General features: G+C 40.7%; 1 protein-coding gene across 4 annotated transcripts in view; it reads right to left on the bottom strand.

Annotated features, from left to right (window-relative positions):
* The window catches only part of nup214 (nucleoporin 214), a 33042-nt gene that overhangs the window by 3053 nt on the left and 5956 nt on the right, over positions 1-24033 (bottom strand). For 2 of the 4 annotated variants that reach the window (XM_030742537.1, XM_030742540.1), the window contains exons 11-34: positions 20119-20277; positions 16780-17212; positions 16562-16689; positions 16383-16471; positions 15846-15929; positions 14421-14570; positions 14002-14160; positions 13806-13909; positions 13537-13716; positions 13169-13251; positions 12975-13061; positions 12564-12872; positions 12196-12363; positions 11685-11796; positions 11291-11354; positions 10466-10541; positions 10189-10273; positions 9723-9775; positions 8110-9630; positions 7934-8001; positions 7658-7835; positions 7242-7394; positions 3256-3427; positions 145-290 (exon numbers count right to left, since the gene is read on the bottom strand). In XM_030742537.1, the coding sequence (XP_030598397.1) occupies positions 145-290; positions 3256-3427; positions 7242-7394; positions 7658-7835; positions 7934-8001; positions 8110-9630; positions 9723-9775; positions 10189-10273; positions 10466-10541; positions 11291-11354; positions 11685-11796; positions 12196-12363; positions 12564-12872; positions 12975-13061; positions 13169-13251; positions 13537-13716; positions 13806-13909; positions 14002-14160; positions 14421-14570; positions 15846-15929; positions 16383-16471; positions 16562-16689; positions 16780-17212; positions 20119-20277 (4761 nt within the window). The remainder of the gene's footprint in view (positions 1-144; positions 291-3255; positions 3428-7241; positions 7395-7657; positions 7836-7933; positions 8002-8109; positions 9631-9722; positions 9776-10188; positions 10274-10465; positions 10542-11290; positions 11355-11684; positions 11797-12195; positions 12364-12563; positions 12873-12974; positions 13062-13168; positions 13252-13536; positions 13717-13805; positions 13910-14001; positions 14161-14420; positions 14571-15845; positions 15930-16382; positions 16472-16561; positions 16690-16779; positions 17213-20118; positions 20278-24033) is intronic. The other 2 variants (XM_030742538.1, XM_030742539.1) reach the window with 2 other exon arrangements.

Here is a 24033-nt window from a genome sequence, read left to right as displayed (position 1 = left end):
GCAAAAATTGTAAAGATATTGGAAAAACAGCAGTCTCAAGTCACTGATTGCGCCATTTAACTAAATGCTAGCAGACAAGAGGGCTATTGGAGATGACGAGAAAGGAAAAAAAAAAAAAAAATGCAGTTAAAGTGGTAGTCTCACCTCCTGCCTGTGGCGGTTGTCCAAAGCCCGAGAAGCTGTTTGGCTGACTTCCAAACCCAGGTCCTTGCTGGGCCAGGCTCCCGAATGATGGTGCGCTCTGATTGGCTAGAGTGCCAAAGGACGGCGCACTGGGAGGTGAGGCAAACCTGAAAACAGGAGCAGGTGCTGAGGTTGTGATACTGTAAAACTAAAAGTTACAAGTGAAAAAACAAACAGACACACTGCAGTGGGGTTGGTGAGAGTAAATGATTGACACGTTAAGTCATGGGGCTGAAAGTCATAACCTCATAGCTACATACACTGCTCAAAAAAAAAATTAAAGGAACAACTGGATATCTACGCTGATATGGATGGGGTAATGTGTTAGGAATGAAAGGTTGTCACATTGTTTGATGGAAATGAAAATTATCAACCTACAGAGGGCTGAATTCAAAGACACTCTGAAAAGTGAAAAAGTGAAAAAAATTATGCAGCATGCTGGTTCATTGTGCCGAAATTTCATTGCAGTAATTCAAAAATGGTACTCAGTAGTTTGTATGGTCACCACATGCTCATATGCATGCCTGACAATGTCAGGGCACGGTCCTAATGAGATGACAGATGGTGTCCTGGGGAATCTCCTCCCAGATCTGAACCAGGGCATCACTGAGCTCCTCGGCAGTCTCAGGTGCAACCTGGCGATGGAGCGAAACGTCCCAAAGGTGTTCTGTTAGAATTAGGTCAGCTGAATGTGGGGGCCAATTAATAGTATCAATCCTTCATCCTCTAGGAACTGCCTGCATACTCTTGCCACATGAGGTCGGGCATTGTCGTGCACCAGGAGAAACCCAGAACCCACTGCACCAGCGTGAGGTTCTGACAATGGGCCCAAAGATTTTATCCTGATACTTAATGGAAGGGAAGGTGCCGCTGCCTAGCCTGTAGAGGTCTGGGAGTCCCTCCATGGATATGCCTCACCAGACCATCACTCACTCACCACCAAAACGGTCATGTTGAACAGTGTTACAGGCAGCATAACGTTCTCCACAGCTTCTCCAGACCCTTTCACATCTGTGCTCAGGGTGATCCTGGTCTCATCTGTGAAAAGCACAGGGGGCAGTGGTGGACCTGCCAATTCTGGTAATCTATGGCAAGTGCTAATCGGGCTATATGGTGCCAGTCAGTGAGTACAGGGCTCAGTGAAGGACATCGGGCCTTCACGCCACCCTCATGAAGTCTGTTTCTGATTGTTTGGCCTGCTGAAGGTCATTATGTAGGACTCTGCCAGGACTTATCCTGTTACTCTTTGCATAAAGGAACAGATACCAATCCTGCTGTTGGGATAAACACTTTCTACAACCCTGTCCAGCTCTCCTAGAGTAACTGCCTGTTTCTTGAAATCTCCTCTTTGCTCTTGAGACTCTGCTGGGAGATACAGCAAACCTTCTGATAACGGCATGTATTGACGTGCCATCCTGGAGGAGTTGGACTACCTGTGCAACCTCTGTAGGGTCCTGGTATTGCCTCATGCTACCAGTAGTGACAGTGACCCTAGCCAAATGCAAAACTAGTGCAAAAACATTCAGAAAGTATGAGGGGGGGAAAAAAAACATTCCTGTTTTGGGAGTTGCCTCATTATTGTCCCTCTAGTGCACCTGTTATTAATTTCATTAACACCAAAGCAGCTGAAACTGATTAACAACCCCCTCTGCTACTTAACTGACCAGACCAATAACCCAGAAGTTTAACCCTTTAATAGCCAGCTGTCAAGGGAGACACGCCCTAAACCGCCTTCAATGCCCATCTTATTGTTGTTGCCGACACATTGGGCAAGCACATTTTGCATTACCGTAATTCCAGGACAATTCGTCTCCTTGGAAAAATCCAAATGGTTTCTGAAAGCTGAGATGTTGCGCCCCCAGCCATCATAGGGTTATTACGGTAGTATCATTTGCGCTGTTGCAGAAAGCCCATGCACTTTTGAAGTTATAAAGGGTTAACTTACCTGATGCTATACTTTGATTAAAAAGTATTCCTTTAATTTTTTTGAGCAGTGGAAATACGGACAAATAAAGTTTTGTTGCCCAGGATGTTTTCATTGTTCAGCTCCAGTTTAACATGCAAACAAAACAGAAGATTCAAGTGCATGTGGGTTTTTTTTGTTTTTTGTTTTTTTTTGCATATGAGGACTGAAAGGCTGGGATTTAAACATTAATCCTCCCATGGGAGAGAAAAGAGAATAAGCAAAACAGAGAACGAGAGAGATAACGAGAGCATGTCAGTTTAATCTGCAGGCACCATGACCCCAGATTGAGATTATCTGGAGGGAATAATCTAGTCCAGCATAGACCTCCATTTGTTTTGCGACAACAACCACAGTTGCTGGTACCAAAACTCATGCACATAGTGAACACACCAGAAGTTAATAAAAAATAATTTGTGTATGAATGATGAGGGGTGGATTTAAAAAAGAATTTAAAAAATAAATCAAGAAATCCTGCCTGAAGTCAGAGAGCTGCTGGAATTAGATTAGATACAAAGTGTGTATTTAACAGTAATAAAATAAACCTCACTTCCTGAATTTGCTTCATTTAACTCTATAGACCAATATAAATTGTTTATTTCATTTCTTCACGTAAATGTTAATGGAGTTTTTAATAGTGTCTGCAAATGCTTCTTTCAGTCGGGTTGTCTTATGGTTCTGAGCACACAGCAGTTCCAAAAAAGCTGCTGCACACTGAAAGGCACCTTTTATTACAATAATAGCCTGTGACACTGACATTTTCAAATACTCACTGTCTGCAACAATGCTGTGACAAAAAAAAAAAAAAAGTTTACACTTCTTTGTCACACTACTTAGTCAATTGGAGTTTGTGCCACAGAAAATATTTGCAGCTTTACATCTTGAATGTCAGAGAATCAGTGTTGGCTTCCAGTGTTTTTAACAGCTCAACTCTCAGTTCAGCCTCAATGGTTTTATATGAAAGAAAAAAAAAAAAAGAAAGCAAGAAGAAAGATCTATAAATTTAACTGGCTGAACCTTTAGGTTGCTCTAAAGCCAGCATTAACTATTTCATTACAGATTTTTCTTTTTCATATCAAACCTTTCATAGATCGTTTAACGTTCCTTACCCAAATCCTCCCATGTTGGAAGCTGCCGTCCCCTCTCCGAACACTTTGCCAGCCGAGGAACCCATGGGGTTACTGAATGAAGGGCTTGAGCCAAATGATGCTCCACCACCAAATGCTGGGGAACCACCAAAAGATGGAGGACTCCCAAACACTGGAGCACTGCCAAAACCACCTGTAGAAAAGAAATAAGACGATAACACAGTGAATACATAGTTACTTGGTATCTAGCATTCTTTCTAAAGAAAAGATAAGAGTTGAGTCATGAAGCAGTTTCTGTAGCTTTTATAAAACCATGTGAGAACTGGATTACTTGCATCAGATACTTCATCCATGTAGATGTTTCTTCCTTGAGAAACATTTCTACAGTAACTAGAAAAGCTTACTGTAGAGTCCTGCCTGGACTCCAATTTAGGGATGGCACTTCGCACAAGCAAAGAAACAAATAAAAGCATTTTAACTGTGTTTTGAATAAAAATTGACATGTTCCCCGACTGCATTTCAGTATTTGCAGTTTCAATATTGTTGCGTAGAGCCTCTGAAGCAGTAAACTGTGGCAGGATGAGTACTTCACACCAACTCAAAGCCTCCGATTGGCAGGTGGAGAAAGAGTGTACTGAAATTACAGCCTGGCTAGCAGCATGCCCCAGTAAATAATTGATTGAGCTAATGTAACAAGATTACATTCCCCCTGCATGGCCAGTGATGGAGAATTAGTGTGCTGAGTGGTACCAATATCCCAGAGGAGCTGAAGTACAGCTTGAATGGCTCCTACTACTGCAACTACTCATGACCATGAGTAGCAAAGTATCTGCATATCAGTTCTCCATTATTAAATTTACATGATGTTTTCAGATAAACTACAACTCTTATTGAAGCACGCCAAAGCAAATCAGCAATGACAAACCACAATGTGATGTAGCCAGGATTTCCTCCTGGCTTACAATGGACCTCTGGGGATATCTATGAATTTAACCATGACTGGTCTGCATGTAACTAAGGTCAAGTGCTCCGGCTTCCTCAACATATCTGTGTTTGTTTATCTTGTGAGTCTGCATCTACATCTTTGGGGTCTTCAGGGCTTTCAAATTGTTTTGGAGTAGCAAGAGGGGCATGCCAAAGTAGCAGGCACCTTATGACCGAGACCAAAGCCATGACGGCAGCAGACGATATGAATAGTCACATGGCAGTCGTGAACCAATCAAATGGTTCAGATTGAAAGAATGTAAATATTGCGATGTGCGTCCACATGGCACTGGAAATCGAGACGGCGGACGGCACAAAAATTTTTTTTTTAGGAAAATTAAAAAGACGGCGCAGAGTGGTGGAATAGGTGGAAAATATGCCTGGCGCCGGAATAATTTGAAAGCCCTGGGTCTTGCACTGTGGCTTGTCAAGGGTGAAGTCTAGGACTGTATCAGTAATATTCTGCAGGCAACAATGAAGCTTATGACAACCTCACAGTCTATTCTGTCTTCAGGGGTGAGGAGATAAGAGCTGCAGCTCAAATGATAAAGGTGAGAGCAATGTCAAGAGTTGGCTGCCAAGTAAAATGGGATTATAATTGTTTCTATCACAGTCATCCTATTATCACTGAACCTCACATCAATAAACCAGAGTCCTTACGCTGGAGCCTGGAAAGAAATGCAAAAGAACTAACGGGTGCCCCCCCCCCCTTCCCCCCAAAAAACACACACACACACACACACACACTTTGGAGTGTGTATACTGTTGCACACACATTGTCACAGTAGTTTGCTGAGTGTGACTAACGTTTGCAGTACTAGAATCAGTAGCCTTTTTTTCTCGTCCATATGCTTGTGCTCTATGTGGTTACGCATCTCTTCAGCTGAGTGGTTATATGGCTGCTGCCTTTGACACAGCTCACATACGACAACTCATTTTCTACATCAAAGTTGCAGAGATGCACTGGTTCACACTTCTGTCTGCATAGTTTCCACCTCACTTGTTTACAAGTTCCTATCACAGAAAAAGAAAGACGCAGCCGTTAGTCGGGGCTGCTGCTTTGAATCAACAGGCAGCCGCTGTCCTACATAATAAAACAGGCGTCCTGAGTTTAACCACTTGTTTTTCTGGTGCAACTAATAAGAACATCAACATTTAAACAACTAGTTGATTAGTTGCACACATAGCTAATGTAGACATGTCTTCTTTCAGCTGCTTCCTTTAGCATCCTCTGTCACACATCAACCCTCTGCATGTCTTCCTTCACTACATCAATCAGTCTTCTCTGTGGCCTTCCTCTTTTCCTCCTGCCTGGCAGCTCCAAATTCAACCTCCTTTGTCCAATATACCCACTATCCCTCCTTTGCACATGTCCAAACCATCTCAACCTTGCCAACAACCTGCTCAACCTGAGAAATGTACTCATTTCTAATCCTGTCCCTCCTGGTCACTCTCAACAAAAATTTACCACCTTCAGTCTTTTTGTTAGCAGCATTATCTCCAAATGATACATTGTACAGTATACACCTACTATATACTATACATTGTATAGTATATAGTAGGTGTCACGAAGTCTTTCCTTTTACACTTGTATGTATGTATAAATACACCCACCAGCCGGAGAGCACCAAATTACACTTGAACTTAACAACGAGCACTGAATGATTTAGCCTACCTTAATAAGTAGACAGATATCACCTAGACAGAAAAAACTGCATCATGTCATAACATTTATCTGGTTCTTTACTTATTTACACTAATAACACAAGAAAACATACAGACAATGAGTGTGAGGAGATGAAAATAATGTGTAAAAACTAGGGGTGGGACTCGATTAAAAAAATTAATCGAATTAATTACAAGCTTTGTAATTAATTAATCGAAATTAATCGCATTTTAATCGCATTTCAATATTTGACATGAGAAATATTAATTTAAGTTTAGTTGATGAATGAATCAATAGACATAAGCTTAAACTTCAAAATGTTGTTTATTTTCCCACCAGTCTGTTACACAGACCAATGAAGGGTGGAAGTGCTCCTGTGATAAGCAAACATCTGAAATTAAAGTTAAGCATCATAACTGGGTAGTTTTATTCAACATTAATGTCTCACTTGTTATAGTTGGAAATTAATCATTCTCTCAGCTGTATTCCTTGATGTTGAAATGTGTTATGCTTGTTTTAACAGCTTATTTTGAATAAAGAATTAAAATTAAACCACAAAAAGGAGAAAAAGTTCGTTCTCCATTTAACCAGCTGCTCTTACACAGCTGTGCTTCGCACTCACGGTTGCTAGGCGACATGAGCTACGCAGAGGTGATGGCAGCTGATATGAAGGCTAGCCGCTCACTTCCGGCCTTTGTGGTGTTCGTGGGCTGCGAAAGACGTGGACCGGGTCCTTCGCAGGATGCGGCCCCTAATTTGGACATTGTGCGTCGATATAATCTGTATGCCGGGAACTCGTGCACTGAGAAACGTTCCACGGTGCAAAGTGCGATTAAAATGCGTTAAATTTTTAACGCGTTAATTTCCCCATAATTAATTAATCGAAATTAACGCGTTAAAGTCCCAGCCCTAGTAAAAACATATCTAGGCTTTCTGAACAGGTGATTTGTATTTATATATATTTGTATGTATCCTAAATACGGCTTAAAGTTGACATATATATATTTTTGTAAATGCAAAATTAAATCTTTGCACTTTCAAACTCTGCTTTCATGTCCTGTGTTCATGTGTATTAAACATTTTTTTAATTAACATAACACAAACATTTACAATTGTTTGGTCACTGACTGAGTTTTAATTAAAAAAAAAAAAAAATTAACCTCTTTCCCAAGAAGGGGGAACAGCACACAGAAATAAGTCTGGTTTTAAAATGTCAACAGTAGAATTCTTATAAAAAGTTAACTGTGACGTGCACCTAGCTAGGCACAGCTTTCAGAATTTGTGAACGTATATCAAGACTAAAAAGTAAGGAGTGAAGTACAAATGCACCGATATTAAAAATACAATTAAACTTTACTTGTTTTTGATGGTGTAGAGAATGAGCCAAAGCCCTGGGATGCGACACTCCCTCCACCAGTGGTGAAGGTCCCAGCAGGTTTCTGCTCCCCAAAGGCGGACTGTCCAAAACTGAAGTTCTTGGCACCACTATTACCAAAGAGACTGTTGGTACCTAGAAAACAGATAGGGAGGCAAATCTAACTGAACAATTATAAAGTGGTCTGGTTGTATTTGGCTTGTTCTAGGGTAAAGTAGAGTTGTAACTGGCTCAACACCATGTAAACATGACAAGTCTTGAATGAAAATGAAAATATTTCTGAATCTGAGATAAATCAGTAGCCAGCATTCAGACACAGACTTTACTAATCAGTCTGCGGTTTTATTCCATCTTGCCACAGGTTCAGAAAACATTTTCATAGAACTAAGTTAGCCTACCGGTCTGATTAGACTGTCCGAACCCTCCAGTGGAGGAAGTGGTGCCGAACGGGTTCTTGTTTGCAGCATCCTCGCTTGGCTTCCCTCCCAAGCCACTGAAGAATCCTCCACCACCAGATGAGACTGCTGTATTGGCTGAACTTGAACCAAAGAGACCCCCAACAGATGACGGCTGCTGCTGGGAGATAAACATTAATTCCACAATTTGTCTAGAAGAATGAGAAATTTCTTGAATTCTATGATAAATTGGTGTATCAGAAAAGGGGCGGGTGATACCTGTCCAAATACACTGCCACTGTTAGACTGTTGGCCAAACACAGAGGTGGCAGGAGAGCAGCCAAAAGCTGTTTAAGAACAAAAGACAAAATCCAATCAAGACAGACATGATTAGATCAATGCATTTGGCTGGTGATGCCAGACATATTTTATAGTCATCACTGGTGCGCACTCACCTGATGGTTGTCCGAAGCTGAATCCTGACGAGGAGGACGTGGTTGTGTTACTCCCAAACACAGATCCTTGCCCAAAGCCAGAGCTCTGGCCAAATGCCGGGCCTGTGCTTTGTCCAAACAGCCCTGTGCCAGTGCTACTGACTGTGTTGGCGCTGCTCGTTCCAAAGGAGAAAGAACTTGCATTAGTAGCCGTAGGAGCACCGAAAAGACCTCCAACAGTAGTCGCACTACTAGAACTTGCTCCAAATGCAGACTGGCCAAAACTAAATCCACTCGATGTTCCAGTGTTGCCTGCAGGCTGCCCGAAGCCACTAACCTGGCCAAATACAGATTTGCCAAAACCAGTTGCTGCACCAAACCCAGTTGAGCTGAATCCTGTTGATGCAGGGGCTGAAGAAGCTGGAGGTGCAGCAGGTTGCCCAAATACGGTATTTGCAGCAGTCACCGTTCCACTATTAACAATGGTAGGGGTTTGAGTGGTTGCAGCTGGAACAGCTGTGTTGATAACTGGTGTGACTCCAAGAGAACTACTGTCTGTTGTTGCAGGAGCAGGCTGAGTAAAAATGGAACCTGGCTTGTCAGAACTGGGGATCTGGAATGCTGCTAGAGCTGCCTGGGATACAGGTGCTGCAGTGGCATCAGTTGAAGTGGGTACAGAAGCAGTGGTAGAAGGCTCTGGGGTGGCTTCTGCTGTGGACGGAGCACTGACTGGTACTGGAGGAGCTGCTTCATTTGGAGCGGTGACAGTGGAGGGAGGGTCTTGAGTACGGGCAGTTGTAACCAAAGCAGGTGCAGGCGTTGATGCTGTGGGGGGTTGTGTGGTTGCTGTGGTGGCTGCAGCAGGCTCAGATATTACAGGACGACTGATGCTCTCTACATCAGGTTCTGTGGTGGTAGGTTCTTTTTCAGGGGGCGAAGTAGGTTCTGAAGATTGAGGGACAGCTTTTGGTTCTTCCGGTGTCTCTGGAGTGGCTGCAAGAAGACTACTAAAAGATGTAGGGAAAGCTGAGGCAGATGAAGTGGACTGTGGAACAGAGAAGGCTGGCTTGGCGTTTGATTCGGGAGGCTTAAACAGACTGCCTGACGGTGGACTCTTGGACAAGTCTGCTGCTGCAGAATCTTCTCCAGATTTTGGGAGACCTGCTCCGCAGCTAAACTGCGTTGCTCCCTTACCCTTGCCAAGTCCAGCATCCCCAAAGGTAAATGCAGCAGCAGCAGCAGCAGCAACAGCAGCAGGTTTGGCGGAGGAATCTTTAGCTTCTTCTCCTTGGCCCACACGTAGTCCTGAAAAAATGCCCAGAGTCTCTCCACCAACTGTTTTTGGGGGCTGTGGCTCTATTCTCAGAGCAGCTGTGGTTGAAGTGGGTTTAGCACCTTCACCTGATATGTTTGGAGCCAAAGTAGGAGACCCGGTTCCAAGACCAGGGGAGCTGGACTTTGAGGTAAAGGAGAATGGCTCTTCTCCACTCTGGCCAAACATCATCTTACCATTTCCAAAGGAAAATTTACTTGCATCTTTCACTGGAGAAACATGAGAAAGAAAAACAGAATTAACACACGTGAAATCCCACAGCTCCTACATCTGATCTAACGAGCTGCTGTATCATTTTTACCTTGTGACATTCCAGCTCCTGGTGTAACTGAAGTAAAACTGAAGCCTGAGGACCTGCAAAAACCACCATTTAAGTTTAAATGCAGCAACAGTGAGATGCTCATTACCTTTTGTAACAAGACATATTTATGTGTGAAAATTGCTGGATTAACCAGACAATCATAGAAATATAGAGCTGTAAATACTTGCTAACCCCCCACCTACTGTTTCTTCTCCTATTTGGCTAGATTTGGGTAACATTAGACAACTCCTTCAGTACACAATCCATGATTTTGCCCCAGGAGCTATTACCATCCAGTCAAGCATAGCTTTAAGCTGATGGAAGGCTTTTGTGAGCTGCCCCAAACTTATTTAATTTATTTTTTTTTATTATACTATGCCTTTATGATGAAAATAATCAAAAACATAGTGTATAAAATACTGCCAGGCCATCAAAAACATTCTTACATTTCTATATGTTAACTCACATTGACGTGAAGGAAAAACCTTTGCTGGTGCTTTGCTCTGCTGAGCTAGCAGGAGTGACAGAAACATCCGTTTTGGATGGCTGACCTGAAGGAAAAAAAATGTATTAAGTCAAAAAACATTGTTATGACATAAAGCCCTGAGCAAATTAAAATGTCAAGATTTTACAGGGTAACATGAGTAATGTTCTTTAATGTTATTTTACTATTGTGTGAACAGACCAGGGAAATAAATAAAAGAGCAAATTACACACACACACAAAAAATAAACAGTACTCACCAAAAACAAAACTGCCCTGTGGGACGGTTGTGGCTGTAGTTTCAGCAGGCATCTTTTGGACACCTTGGACAGGATTCTGCAGAGACAGTTTTAAATACATGTTTGGAAATGAATATTATGGCTTTATTGTATACCTTACAGAAGAACAAAAAAAAACTATGGTGCATTTTTGATTAAAAATTATTATGTAGAATCGCTACAGGTAAAAGCTCAAGCACACTAAGGTATAAGCTTAGGGCCGATACAGAGAAACAAAACAAGTGTCTATAGACAAGAGAGCAGTATGCTTTCGTCTATTAGTGTGAACTTGAGGCTGTACAAGAACAGGATTTCTATGAGGGGCACCCCTGTCACCCAACTGCAATTTGTAACATCAACATGGGAAGGAGGTGGGACATTTCTCACCCTTCTTGATAATAGTCTTTGCAGGAAAAACTGTCAGCAAACTGTGAATTCTCACATGCTGAATGTTCTTGAAAGTTGTGAGAAGACAAACATAATGCTATGAATATACCTAACTTTTACTATTTAGTGTGTGAATATATAATGAAGACATTTGTTTGTGGCAGCATCATGGAACAACTCTTTGGAAAAGTCAAACACTATACAAAGTCAATATGCCAACATTAGTAAATGTACATGAAGGTAAATTTTTTATTTGTTATGGTTTCAAATATTTCATGTGTGAGTCATTTGAGATTTATTTTATGAGGATCATTCAATTTGAGGATTAATATATTACCCAAGTAACAATAAAACAGCAACACACAAATACACAAAAGGACAAAATGACAGCTCGATGGGTAATGGACACACAACACTCACTCGTTTGGCCTGGTTGGAAGAAACTGTTGCAAAGACCTGAGATGCTGGATCTGGCACCAAGGAGCTGGGAAGAGGAAGAGGAGAGAATTTGCATATGGAGCAAATGTAAACTGTTCAGAGTAAAATTACACGCCCACATTCTACAGACAACGAAAACCTGGCCTGTGCTATCATAATGTGATGTTATTAAGAAATATTAGTTTTTTATCTTTTTTTTTTTTTTTTTTTTAAGATTTATCATTGCCATTTTCAGCCTTTATTTGATAGTATGGCATGGGGGATGGAAAGTAGGGGTGGGGAGTCCGGGCAGGCTCGAACCTGCCCCCCCCATGTGGAGTCACGTGATAAATGTAGGTAAAGAATTTTGCTCATTGAAGGAAATTTAAGGTTTTACCTGATGTTGGAAGAAACTGCCACAGGAGGCCCTTTGTCCTTAAATTCTTGAACATTGACCACCTGAGGAACATTCTTCAAGGTGGACTCTGTCAACGAAGTATTGATGACAGCTGGAATATAAATAAATGCACATGAGAGCAATTCACAGCTGGAAATGTGCATATTGTGTCTGTACAAAAAGAAAAAACAAAAAAAAAAAAGGGAACAGACCAGGCAGATGTAATTAGACTAAATTTCTCCAGGTTAATTTAAGCCTGGTTTGTTTACATGGAAACATTTTAACAAATTACTCTCAAATATGATGGGGTAATGAGCTGAGACATAAAGCTGACAGCTACACATTGTTTGGTCTCTAAGTCTTTGTCTCCCCCTGGTGAATTACTAAGGGCATAACAATGTGATATTTAAAAGCTACCTATATGCCCAAGCTAGCTAAAATTACATTTGTAAATCTTCCCCACTGTGTAAATATAATTAAATAACATTTGATTGCTCCACATTCTACCTACCCGACTTCTGAGTGGCCATCTGCCTGCGTAGAGCCGCAGTGGCTGCAGCCTGTTGGGCAGAGATAGTGACAGGTACGGTCCTCTCAGTTGGGGGAGCTCCATGCTTGACTGTCTTTGTTGCGAGAGCAGTGCTCTCAGCCCCGCTGAGGTTGATCTTATTTGTTGGAACTGGAATATTAATACAGTAATCAATATCTATTAAAAAAAAAAATCCTCATCCAGGAGAAGCTACATTCTTACTTTGGACAAAATTAGATATTAAAAAAAGGAAGCAATTTATTATTTATGAAAGTCAAAAACTATGCCAAAAACTGCATTCTAGTAATTCTTGATGAACACAGACAGTTATATAAGTATAATTTACTTACTGGGGCTGGCAATAGGACTGAGTCCAAAGCCCATACCCTGTCCTGAGTGAAGTTTAGATAAAGGGGTGGACTGGATGGCTCCAAAGCCCGGCTGGATAGAGGGGGTCCTCACAACTGTAGGGTGGCGGGGGTTGGACAATGCTGGAGGTATGGCAGACATGGGAGGGAGTCGTGGCTGCAGCTCCTCTTCTTCCTGCTCCAAGTGAGGTGGGTGAGGCTCCAGGGACTGGGACAGGGAAGATGTTGAACTCGCATCATCCAAATCCTCATAGTACTTAGGTGAAAGGAAGGCTGAGCGAGACAGGTTGGCTAAAAACAGAAAAATAAATAAATTTAGCTTGTGAGGTGCTGCTGCATTTAACACTACCAGCAGCAGCATTGGGATTTCGTGTAAACATAAATTTCTAGTACCTGGTGCAGTTGAGCGGACAGGAGGCATCTGTCCCTTTGAGAGAAAGTTGCGCAGCTGGGACTGCTTAACTGGTGATATCTTGACTGCTGCAGAAACATCACACATACTGAAATATACTGAACACCACACTGAAAAGATTAAACACAATATCCTTTGCTGTTTGTATGCAGATAATAGATAAAAAAATCGATACCTGGAGATTTGGCCTTAGAAGGGGCAGGGTCCAGCCTTGTTTTCAAGAGTGCATCCCTTAAAGTCTCAAGCTCACTTTCCAAACTAACAAAACAGACACATGGTATTTTTTATCTGACAGGAGCAAATGGAAGCATGTGAACCACCCATACACTCTGGGGGATAGTGCTTGGATACAGTCTTTATCGTCAATGTTTAGCAGAATAAAATCCTTTTTAATCATTCAAAAACTGCTGCAGATGAAAAATTGTATCTCATAATTAACTTAAAGTCTTTCCCTAAACTACCCCCACAGGCTCCCCATTCACATAAACTCCTAATCTCCTCTTAAATCCCTGATTTTTTCCACATTCTCCAGCCAGTCCTTACCCAGCTGTTGTTGCTATTGCAGGACTTGGGTTTATAGCAGGAGTGGTTGTTTTGCTGTAGAGGCGTAGTGAAGTGAGCTCCTTAACCAGCTGGTCCAGTCTGTTCTTCTGTTGGTTGATGATGTACAGGTTGTTGGACAGTGTAGTGAACAGACCCTCGCGCCCGGGCACAACCATGTGCCTGTGAAGAGATTTATTTAATAACAAATGATATGAAGTCCAATTTTTTTTCCTCTATCCAACACACAAACTGCCATTTTTTAAACTCACTTCTGCTTTTTCTTCTTCTCCAAGTGTTTCTCCCATTCCACGTCCAAGACATCATTAACATCCTCCACAGCAAACATAACGTACTGGTATAGCCTGCGAATCTCCTGAATATAAAATATCAATATACATGATGACGGTGATACTTTAGCTATAATTTGCAATACCATAAAGATATCAACTCATCTCTATTTCTCACCTTGAGCTGTTCCTCGCTGCGTGGGTCCAGAGGCTTCTTGTAAAGCAGCTGTCTGTAATTTCTGTCTTTGCTGAGCTCACTCTGGGTCTTGCCTTCTTCTGCCCCAGCAAAGCCTTCCAGTAATGAAGTTTTCAGTGTGCCAATGTCACCATGGAGTGACTGAAGATCACAGACAGGCACACAAAAAGGTTTGAAGGGAGGTTTTAAAAGATTTATCAACCTAGAACAACACCTTCTTCCACACACTGCTTAAAAAACTCCTTAAAAGACTATGACTTAAAAGTCATTGTCTTTGATGTTCTATGATTACAAAATTTAGGGTTGTTTGAAATACTTTCTGGTGCTCTTGTCAACATCAAATCTAAAAATGGAAAAGAGCAGTTTGTGAACAGGTTTCCATGTTTCTATCATTGTCTTACCTCTGTAGTTTCCTTGATTTCCAGGGTGAAAATATGGAGGTCTTCTGACTCTTTCCTCAACTCCTTCATCTCGTCATCAGTGCCAACCTTAAAGTCAGCTTTTGTGCTCCGTGTCTTAAGGTCATCCAACTCCTTCTGGAAGTGTGCAATCTGGTGGCAAGTCAAAGACATGCTTAGTCAGAAACTATACAAGTAATGTTCTCCCAGACACCAGGTATAAATAACATGTCATCTTAATGATGTCCTGAGTAAACAGGACTAGCTTATTTTGTAAATCCTATAATAATTTTGTTTTAAATCCTTAGAACTAGCTATTAACTAAATGCCAGCACTATTAAAGCCAGTGATGGAATTTCTTTGTTAATGCAACTATATCTAGTTCTCTTTCTATTTATCTAAATGCATTATTGCCCATAAATGGGTGTTTAAGGCACTAAAGTGAGGATGTTTCCAAAAATAATTGCATTAATATTTATTTTGTAACATACAAAGTGCAGTGCATCAAAAAAACAAAACCTCATTAAATCTCATTAACTGCTGTAGATAGACTCGCACACCTTACTACACGGTACTTGGCATACTTTGCACCTGAGTTCAGTTAATGCTGTTTCTCAAGATAACATTATTAATGAGAATAAGTAGTAGTACTTTAATTATCCCAAATGTTAGGAAATTATAGTGTTACAGCAGCTAAAACACAATAAATAACTTAGCTCAATAAAACAAATGAAATATTTATTCTAATTCCTATATTTATTTATGTATATCTCTTTTTCTTCTGGCTGCTACCTTTAGGGGTCGCCACAGTGGATCATCTGCCTCCATCTCAACCCATCCCTCTGTCACATCAACCCTCTTCATGTCCTTCTTTTTTACTACCAGGGTTATAGCCAGAAAAAACATTCACATGCCCAGCAGAACCAGAGGATCACACAACCACCTCACTACCTCAGGCCGGTACATCACTGCTATAACCCTGGCTACACCCACGAACCTCCTCTGAGGACATTCTCTTTTCCTCTTGCCTGGAAGCTCCATCTTCAACATCCTTTGTCCACCACTATCCCTCCTCTGCACATGTCCAAATCAACTCAGCCTTGCCTCAACTGCTCAACCTGAACTGTCCCTCTGATAGACCCATTTCTAATCCTGTCCATCCTGGTCACTCACAGTGAAAATCTTTGCATCTTCAACTCTATGCATGGTCTTCAATGTGTTTTATATATAGTTGTTAGTTTACATAATTAAAGGCATTCTGATTAACTTTCAGACTAGATATGGTATCTTGACCCATTTTATTACCTTTTTTAATTCTTCAGTCTAAAGAACTCATATTAGAGACTTACAGCATCCATGCTACAAAACTAGCATTTTTCTTCCACCAGCCACAGCTACACAAGTACTCCAGTACATGAGATGTCTCACCTCCTCCAATATGCCAGCCATGATGGGATCAGAGTCTTTCTTTTGCTGTAACTGTTTCTCCAGGGCCTTCACACTGACACCAGCCTGTTTTTTCATGAAAAGTATATCAAAATCTACTTTTCACTGTTAGCAACAAACACACAAAAAAACAACACATCTAAAAAAATAAAAAAAAAAAAATCTATCAATACTTCTGTCATGTGATATTACTTTTAATCGTTCTGTAGCGGTTCGTTTCAGTTGGAATCTGTTGCTAGTAGCGACCACTAATAGCACAGTTAAAGAGCAGTTTGTTTTGTGTTACCTTATGTGAGACTTGAGAATTTATTTTTTGCTGCTATGAATTAATTGCTTACATAGCTAGGTCTGTATCTGACATCACCTTTTTCACTCATTCAGATTTAATCATCATTTTATGCCATTAGTGAATCATCATTACATAGTTGTCAACTATCTATTGAAAAGTTTATCATATAACTGAAAGAAACTCATGTAATATATGAACAGTAAACTTTCTTCACAGTAAACAGATCAGACCTGTGGAGCTTGTGCACGGCCCTGAGCAGCAGGAGGAGGTTTCTGGACAACTGCGGGAGATGCACTTGTTTGAACTGGATGCACTGGGCCTGACACACAAGTGACACATTTAGAACAACACTGTGCCATTAGCAATTAAGATTTACATTTGACTTTATAAGAAAAAAAAAAATTCTTACCCAAAACAGCTGGCGGCTTATTGGTTGAAGACAGAGGGGCAGCTAAACTACTGGAACTGGAGGCAACTGTTTTGGGGAGTGAGGAATTAAAGGAGAAAGCAGGTTGTGGAGTCTCCACTGTTGAAAACCTTAGGAAAAAGCAGACCAATATGTAAACAAAGATACAAATGTCAACATTTTAGTAACAATATTATGAAGAATATGTGATAGCGCAGTACCTCTCATTTAGATTCAGTTTAACTGTAGGTTGGGAAGTGGTGGCAGCAAGGCTCTGAGGAGTTAGACCTGGTGGTGCTGATGGTTTGACAGAAAGGTTGTTGAAAGTAAAAGCTGAAGGTGCAGTGGGTGTGTCAGAGGGAGGCTTAGAAGCAAAAGGGAAGCCTGAAGATCCTACGCCAAAAGATGCAGACCCCCCCAGGGAGAAAGCTGAAGGAGCTGAAGTGGAGCAGGTAGTTGGTACCGAGAAAATGAAGCCTGATGCTGATGATGACACAGGAGCTTTTGGAACGACGCTGAATGGTGTGATAGTAGATGAGATTGCAGGGGCTGGAGAACTGGAAGCAGCTGTTGGAGTAAGACCAAGGCTTGGGAATGCTGCTGAGGCAGATGGAATGGAGGCAGCAAGTTTGGGTGGTTGGGTTGCTAAAGAGCCTGTGAACAGAAAGAAAAAAAAAAAAAAAAAAAAAAAAAGAAAAAATTGCTTTCATTTGATATCATCGCATACTGAGCAAGTTTTGTCAACAAGCACGAATTTCTAATTGTACAAGAAAGTGTATTTTATTACATTTCTGACAGATTTTAAAGGTATTTGCACAAATGTTGTCACACCCCTTTATGAGTGACCTTAACTGGGAGGGAAAAAAAATGCTGTTAATTGTAGAGAAGGCACTTGATAGTCTAGTAAATGCTCACTGCGTGATAAAAACAGTTGGTCACATTTAACAAATGTCAGTGGACAAAATGTGAAAAAACAAAAATACAAATTATTAGATAAATAAACTCTTTACTAAATAATACTAGAATCAATAATCAACAAGCCGCTCTATTAGGTACAGCTTGCTAATACTGGGTAGGACCCCCTTTTGTCTTCAGAACTGCCTTAATTTTTGTGGCAACAAATCCACTACATCCCAAAGGTGCTCTACTGGACTGATATCTGGTGCAGTCCATTTGAATACAGTGAGCTCATTGTTATGTTCAAGAAACCAGTGTCACATGATCTGAGGTTTGTGTCATGGTCCGTTATACTGCTGGAAGCAGGAAGCAGATGATGGGCACTTTGTGGTCATACAGGGATGGATATGGTCAGCAACTACTCAAATTCCGACCCTACCATCTGAATGTTGCAGCAGAAATCGAGACTCATCAGAACCAGGAAACATTTTTCTAATCTTCTATTGTCCAATTTTAGCAAGCCTGTATGAACTGCAGCCTTAGTTTCCTGATTCAAAGAGTGTCTTCAAAATGTGGTCTTCTGCTGCTGTAGCCCATCTCCTTCAAGGTTCAACATGTTGTGCATTCAGACATGCTCTTTTGTATATCTTGGTTGTAATGAGTGGTTATTTGAGTTGCTTTCCTATCAGCTCAAAGCAGTTTGGTCATTGTCCTCTGATCTCTAGTATCAACAAGTAATTTTCACCCAGAAAACTGCCACTCACTGGATAGTTTCTCGTTTTTTGTACTATTCTCTACAAACCCTAGAGATGGTTGTGTGAAAATCTCAATAGATCAGCAGTACCAACAACCATACTACTTTTAAAGCCACTAAAAATCAAGGTTAAAGGTTATTTAATTGGGGGGGGGGGGTTGTAAATCACTTAGCATGTAATTACATCTTCAAACAAACAGATGCATTCTCAGAAACTTAGAATCCATTAACAATACATATGAGTTTGTGGAAGCCACCATGTTGCTCCACCATCTTGATTACAGAAGCCAAGATGGACATCGCCATTCTGCCTAATCACATTTTATGTATGTGGCTACAGACCGCCCACATACGCAGTATGACTTATCAATCACTTTTAATTTAAAGATCACAAATAAATCAAACTTTATACCATTTAACATTTGCACATTTATATTTTCATTGTCTTGTTCTCATGTTTTTCTCCTCCTCCACAACTGCTCTCTCCCTCTTCTTCCTTCATTTCCACCTCATCCTCTTCCTCCTCACCTTAAACCTCAAACATGCATAAACATGCTTAGTTATTCCTAATATTGTCGCAATTACTTACTGTCAACAGATTACATGCGACCCTCCCATTTCTGGGCAGCTGACAACGAGCTGGCTAAACAACAACAGCTGACTATAAACTAACGTTATGCCAGCTAATGCTAGGCTAAAAATCACATTTTCCCTCTGACAAAGAGTTTGATTAGATTCTCACATTGTATGAGAGTTCATTCACTACATATCAGAATCCAACAATGTTAGACCCATTTCAAAAAAGTTTGACTAATGGGTGCCTGGGTGGCTTAGTGGTGAAGCCAGCGACCACATTCATATGGCGCGTTGTGGTGCGGGTTCAACTCTCGGCCTGTCGCCAATTTGCCTGTGTGTCTTCCCTGTATCTTCCCCCCATTTCCTGTCTCTCTCCACTGCTGATAAAAGCCGCTGTGGCCAAAAATGCAAAAAGTTTCACTAACGCTGGCTAAAAGACGCTAACAGCAGCAAAAACAGCAGCATTCACTGAGAGAAAAGTTTGGGATATCCTCAACAACTCACCTCTATCGCAGTCATTGGACAGAAGTGAGCTTCATTGACTCACCAACTTATATCAAACTCCTTTCATAAAGTTTTACAGTGTCATCCAGAGTAAACGGACGTGCACGCTTCACACCTGGCATATTGTCAGCTGAGATAAACAGTGGACTACACTGACTACAAATGAATGGCAGCCAGAGTTTTTGAGGTAACCTGGAGGTAAAAATGTAAAATACAGCAAAATATTTAATTGAAACATAACAATAAATCAGGAATAAAAAATAGATAAGTGTTGGGATTATTCAAATATTCAAATATAGTGTGTACAAAAAAGGTTTTTATATACAAACAATAGTAGAAACATGCTGGTTGCAGCCATTATGGGCAAAAGTGGCTGGCCACAGATGTTACCCATGTTCTAGTCTAAAATTAATGTTTTTGATTTCTTTTGGCTGACTAAAACACGTCTTTCCTACAGCGACCACCATTGCTACAATTATGCACTTGAATTGTGAGGTGTAAGAATCTGCAATCTACTGACACCTAGTGGTAAGATTTTATACATGGTACCTTTAAGTGACAGGACTTCAACGTTGAACTGTGTTGTGGAGTTAGCTACTTAGGAAATGTAACTTAACTCGGAAAAGAGATTAAAAAGAAAATTCACACCTAAAAGTGTTCATTTGAAACTAACTAGTGATTTTAAAATGTCGACTCTTGCCAGTAACCTACAATGGCACTACAGGAGTAGCTGTAACATCTCAAACACTATGAAATAAATGCATTATATGATTATACCTTGGTGAAATATTTTAAACAAAACATCTTTCCAATTCAGTGGCTTTCTTACCTGGTTTGGGCAGTCTCTCCCCTTCCAAAGACAGGTTAGAAGGAGGCAAGACTAACTGCTTAACTCCTGGATTGAGGTTGAGCAGAGCAAACGGGCAGAGTAATCCCTCTGTGGAAAGCATTAGCATTGTGGGTGCTGGGGGCAAGGTCTTCTCATCAGCTTTGTGAGGGTAGGAAGATTGGAGACAAACAAAGTTAGACATTGAACAATTTTCCACAATATATTAAAAATAATGTTTTAAGAATACTTGAACACAAAGACAGTAGGTTAGCACTATAGTCAGCTCACTGTTATTGAAGCTTTACACCCTCTAGTGGTTAAAAGTAGGGTTTAATCCCGGGATCCGGGATTCCCGGGAAATGCGATCAGAACAATTTCCCGTTTCCCGGGAAACGTTAGACGGGAAACCGGGAAAAAAGTCGCGCGCGTCGATTTGACTTTCAGAAAGAAAAGAAAGCTTCAGAATGTTAAATTTAAGGAAATATTGAGAGAAGGGTTCGTTTAATGCGAAAAGCATTACTCTTCATTTCAGGCACGTTCAGCCTCCGTTTAAGGCTTCAGCCTTCATCTCAAGCGTTTTAATAGAGGTATTACACAGTTGTACTTTTTTCCTCTTTAATTTGTTAAAATCGTAGGCAATGTGTTTACCCTAAGGTATTTTGTATTATATAATTTCATATTATTATATATTGTTATATTGCATTATATAGCCTATAAAATATGCCTGCCCTGAACAATAAAGAAATATCTGTTTAACTTCGAGTGTTTCTTTTCCTCGTTTGCAGCCGCTTACTAACAATCATGAATTAGGATACGGGCCTAATGGGTGAAGAAATTATCATGAAATAGATTGCTTTAACATATTTCGCTTTTAAAATGGAGTTGAGTAAAATGTATATTTTTTAGGCTATAATGATTGGCCAGTTTTTCAATAGACGATTCACAGCGAACCTACTTTAACCCTCAGACACGGTGTTATAAATTTGCTGTTGCCAGAATGGCAATGACCAAGTCGTAGTGCATTACTCAAGGCCCTGTGTTATGCCATATTATAGTGTAGTACGGTAGTTAACTTTTCAATGACTATTACAGCGTTCCACTGGTGGAGATATAGCGTAACAGATGTCGCCACGACAGCGTGGCTGAGCCTTTATCAATGCTGTGGAGATGAACCGTATTGTTTTGCACCAGCAGTTGTAAAATATCTTGGTATAATTCCATGTACAATGGAGGAATATTCGAATTATATTTGTTAAGGGAGTGTTGAGGAACGATACAACACCGCATAGCTCGAGCACTCGAATGTCGAGATGTAGGTTTTATTGCGTTAATCAAGCCAACGTTGCCCCCTACTGGGCATAATAGGACATAGCTGGAAAGCTACCTCTACAATATCAGAATAGGTTAAGGCCGACACAGGCTACAGAAGGCCTAATTAAAATAAAAAAATAAATAAACTTTTTCCCGGGATTCCCGGGAAATGGCTCGTCATTTCCCGGGATTTGATTCATGTCATTTTCGGGAAAAATATTAAACCCTAGTTAAAAGAAGTAACCAGTCTCACTTTCAAAAATATATTGTAGTCAGTTACAGAAACGACTGTTCCAAGATGCACAATTTTGTAAAACACAGTTGGATGGCTTTCTCTTCTCGCCAAACCCTGAAACATTCTCTGCTCCTCACACCCACTTTCTTTGCACTTTCCAAACCTTGCAGTGTGCTGTGGGCTGCAGACAAAATGGCAAATCATGTCTAAACCACCATTCAAATGATGAAACTGATTATTCACGACACAAATTAAAGATGCATTAGTCAGAGTTGATACTAGTCATTTTAGAAATGCCAGAAAATTACACTGAACACACAGTCCTCTTTGTTTTCTCTATGGCTATGTCTCATACCTAAAACTACTGTATTCCTTAAGTGTAACTGCCTGTCATCAGGGGATGACAAAAGTGGTTGCTTCTTTCTATGTGTGATTAATATCCAATATGCTTTTCTACTGTCCTGTATTTTGCACCTATATTACCCTTGTTCTCTATGCATGATAATCAATGTCATTGTACATACACAAATGCACACTTAAACTGACAAAATGCCACGCAATGTAACTTCAAGAAGTGGTGTGATTTAAAGTTTTCTACAAAAAGAAAGTGCACGCACACATGCACACACGCGCACACACACACACACACACACACACACACACACACACACACACACACGCACACACACACACACACACACACACACACACACACACACACACACACACACACACACACACACACACACACACACAAAAAGAACAACAGTATCTAATGCTTTTCAGTTATGAAACTAAAGTTTGAAAGCTTTGGAGAAGCACAGAGAAAGAGGGTGAGAGAGAGGGAACAGACGGGAGAGGCACACGGTAAACCTCATCAGCATTCTGCAACAGGATTGTCTGGGCTTTGTTGTTTGTTATGGTCCTCTAGCTTGTGTGAGCCATTTTAATGAGTGCATTTTTCCCTACAGATAACTCCCTCCTACTCTCCCTTTGCTTTTCCAACCTAATGTCTAACTTTAGATCAAGGTTTTGATCAGACTACAATCATGTCATAATGTTGCTCAAATTGCAGGGTTTTTTTTCCCTTAATGGGGAGGGAGGGAGGGAGGGAATCATAGAGCGAACAGGAAAAGATGTGACTAGACAGCAACAGCAGCTCTACGTGAATGTCTGGCAGACTGGGCCAGTTAAGATAAAACAGTGTGCTGAGACGATAGCTTATCACTATTCTTTACACATGCTGCAATACAGCACTGCGGTGAATGCTGTATGCACACAGAAACCTGACGGATTTGAGCTTCATTGGCTCATTAGGGGACTGCTCAACAGAAAAGCATTTTAAAGTTGAAACAAAGGCAAGGGAATGCGGTGCAAGAGATAACACCAACTATATTGAAATTAAACTTAACTTAAAAATGACCGAAACTAAATTAACTTCTGTCTGGTAGCAGAGGAGACGTGCACTGTCGCATATCTCCAGAGTGTGGTAAGAGAGAGCTGAATGATGTTTTGTACACTGCAGTTGTGTAATTCTTTAATAAGAGACTGGCACTATGTGTCTTTGTGATGAAAAGAAAAAAAAAGGCAATGACATGCCCACTACAGTCAGCCATATTGTGTCTATATCTGCTAAACACCAACCAAACCAAAACTAACATGGGTCTCTGCATTTTGCTGACTTTATGGTGCAATAAAGTCATGAAATCGTCTCCATCCATTTCCACATTTTCTGCTGACACACAAGTCAGAAGACAGCTCACTACTGATCACCAGACCCACAGCGTAAACACAATAAATCCATGGTGAGCCCTAACACAGGACTGCTTCTCCAGTATTCAAAATGCTGCATTACTCTTTCCCCCACACAATACACATTTTTTCCCCAACAGTGCTGATCTAAATACTTAAAAACTTTGACTAGTGCCATGGTAAAAGATGTCTAAATCATGATTTAAATATTTTGTTTTTTATATTAATCTTATCACAAAAACAATTAAATAAACAGCAATCCATGATTATTCATTATACCTAAATGTTATTTCTAATGATATACGTAGTGTATCAGCTCTAATCCAACATTTCCAGCACAGATGCCAGCTGAGGTCAATTTTTTTCAAAGTGGTTTTAACCAGAGGCAAATGGAAATCACCGAGATTATTGATTTTTCTATTGGGGTTCCATTTACTCGAGCATTATAGCTGTCATAACTGTGTCCATTTGACCAATTCAATATTCAGAAATAACAGGAAGATTCATATATTTCTGTCAAAAACTGTAACACAGATTGATCACCTTTCCTGTACGCAGACTGGCCGAGCTTACTTTACATAGTCAGACCCCCAAATTCATTCTGAACCAGGAGAAGC

This window comes from Archocentrus centrarchus, chromosome 12, assembly GCF_007364275.1.
Source record: "Archocentrus centrarchus isolate MPI-CPG fArcCen1 chromosome 12, fArcCen1, whole genome shotgun sequence".
NCBI lineage: Eukaryota > Metazoa > Chordata > Actinopteri > Cichliformes > Cichlidae > Archocentrus > Archocentrus centrarchus.
The sequence above is the reverse complement of the archived record's forward strand: the minus strand, read 5'-3'. Positions and strand labels throughout refer to the sequence as shown.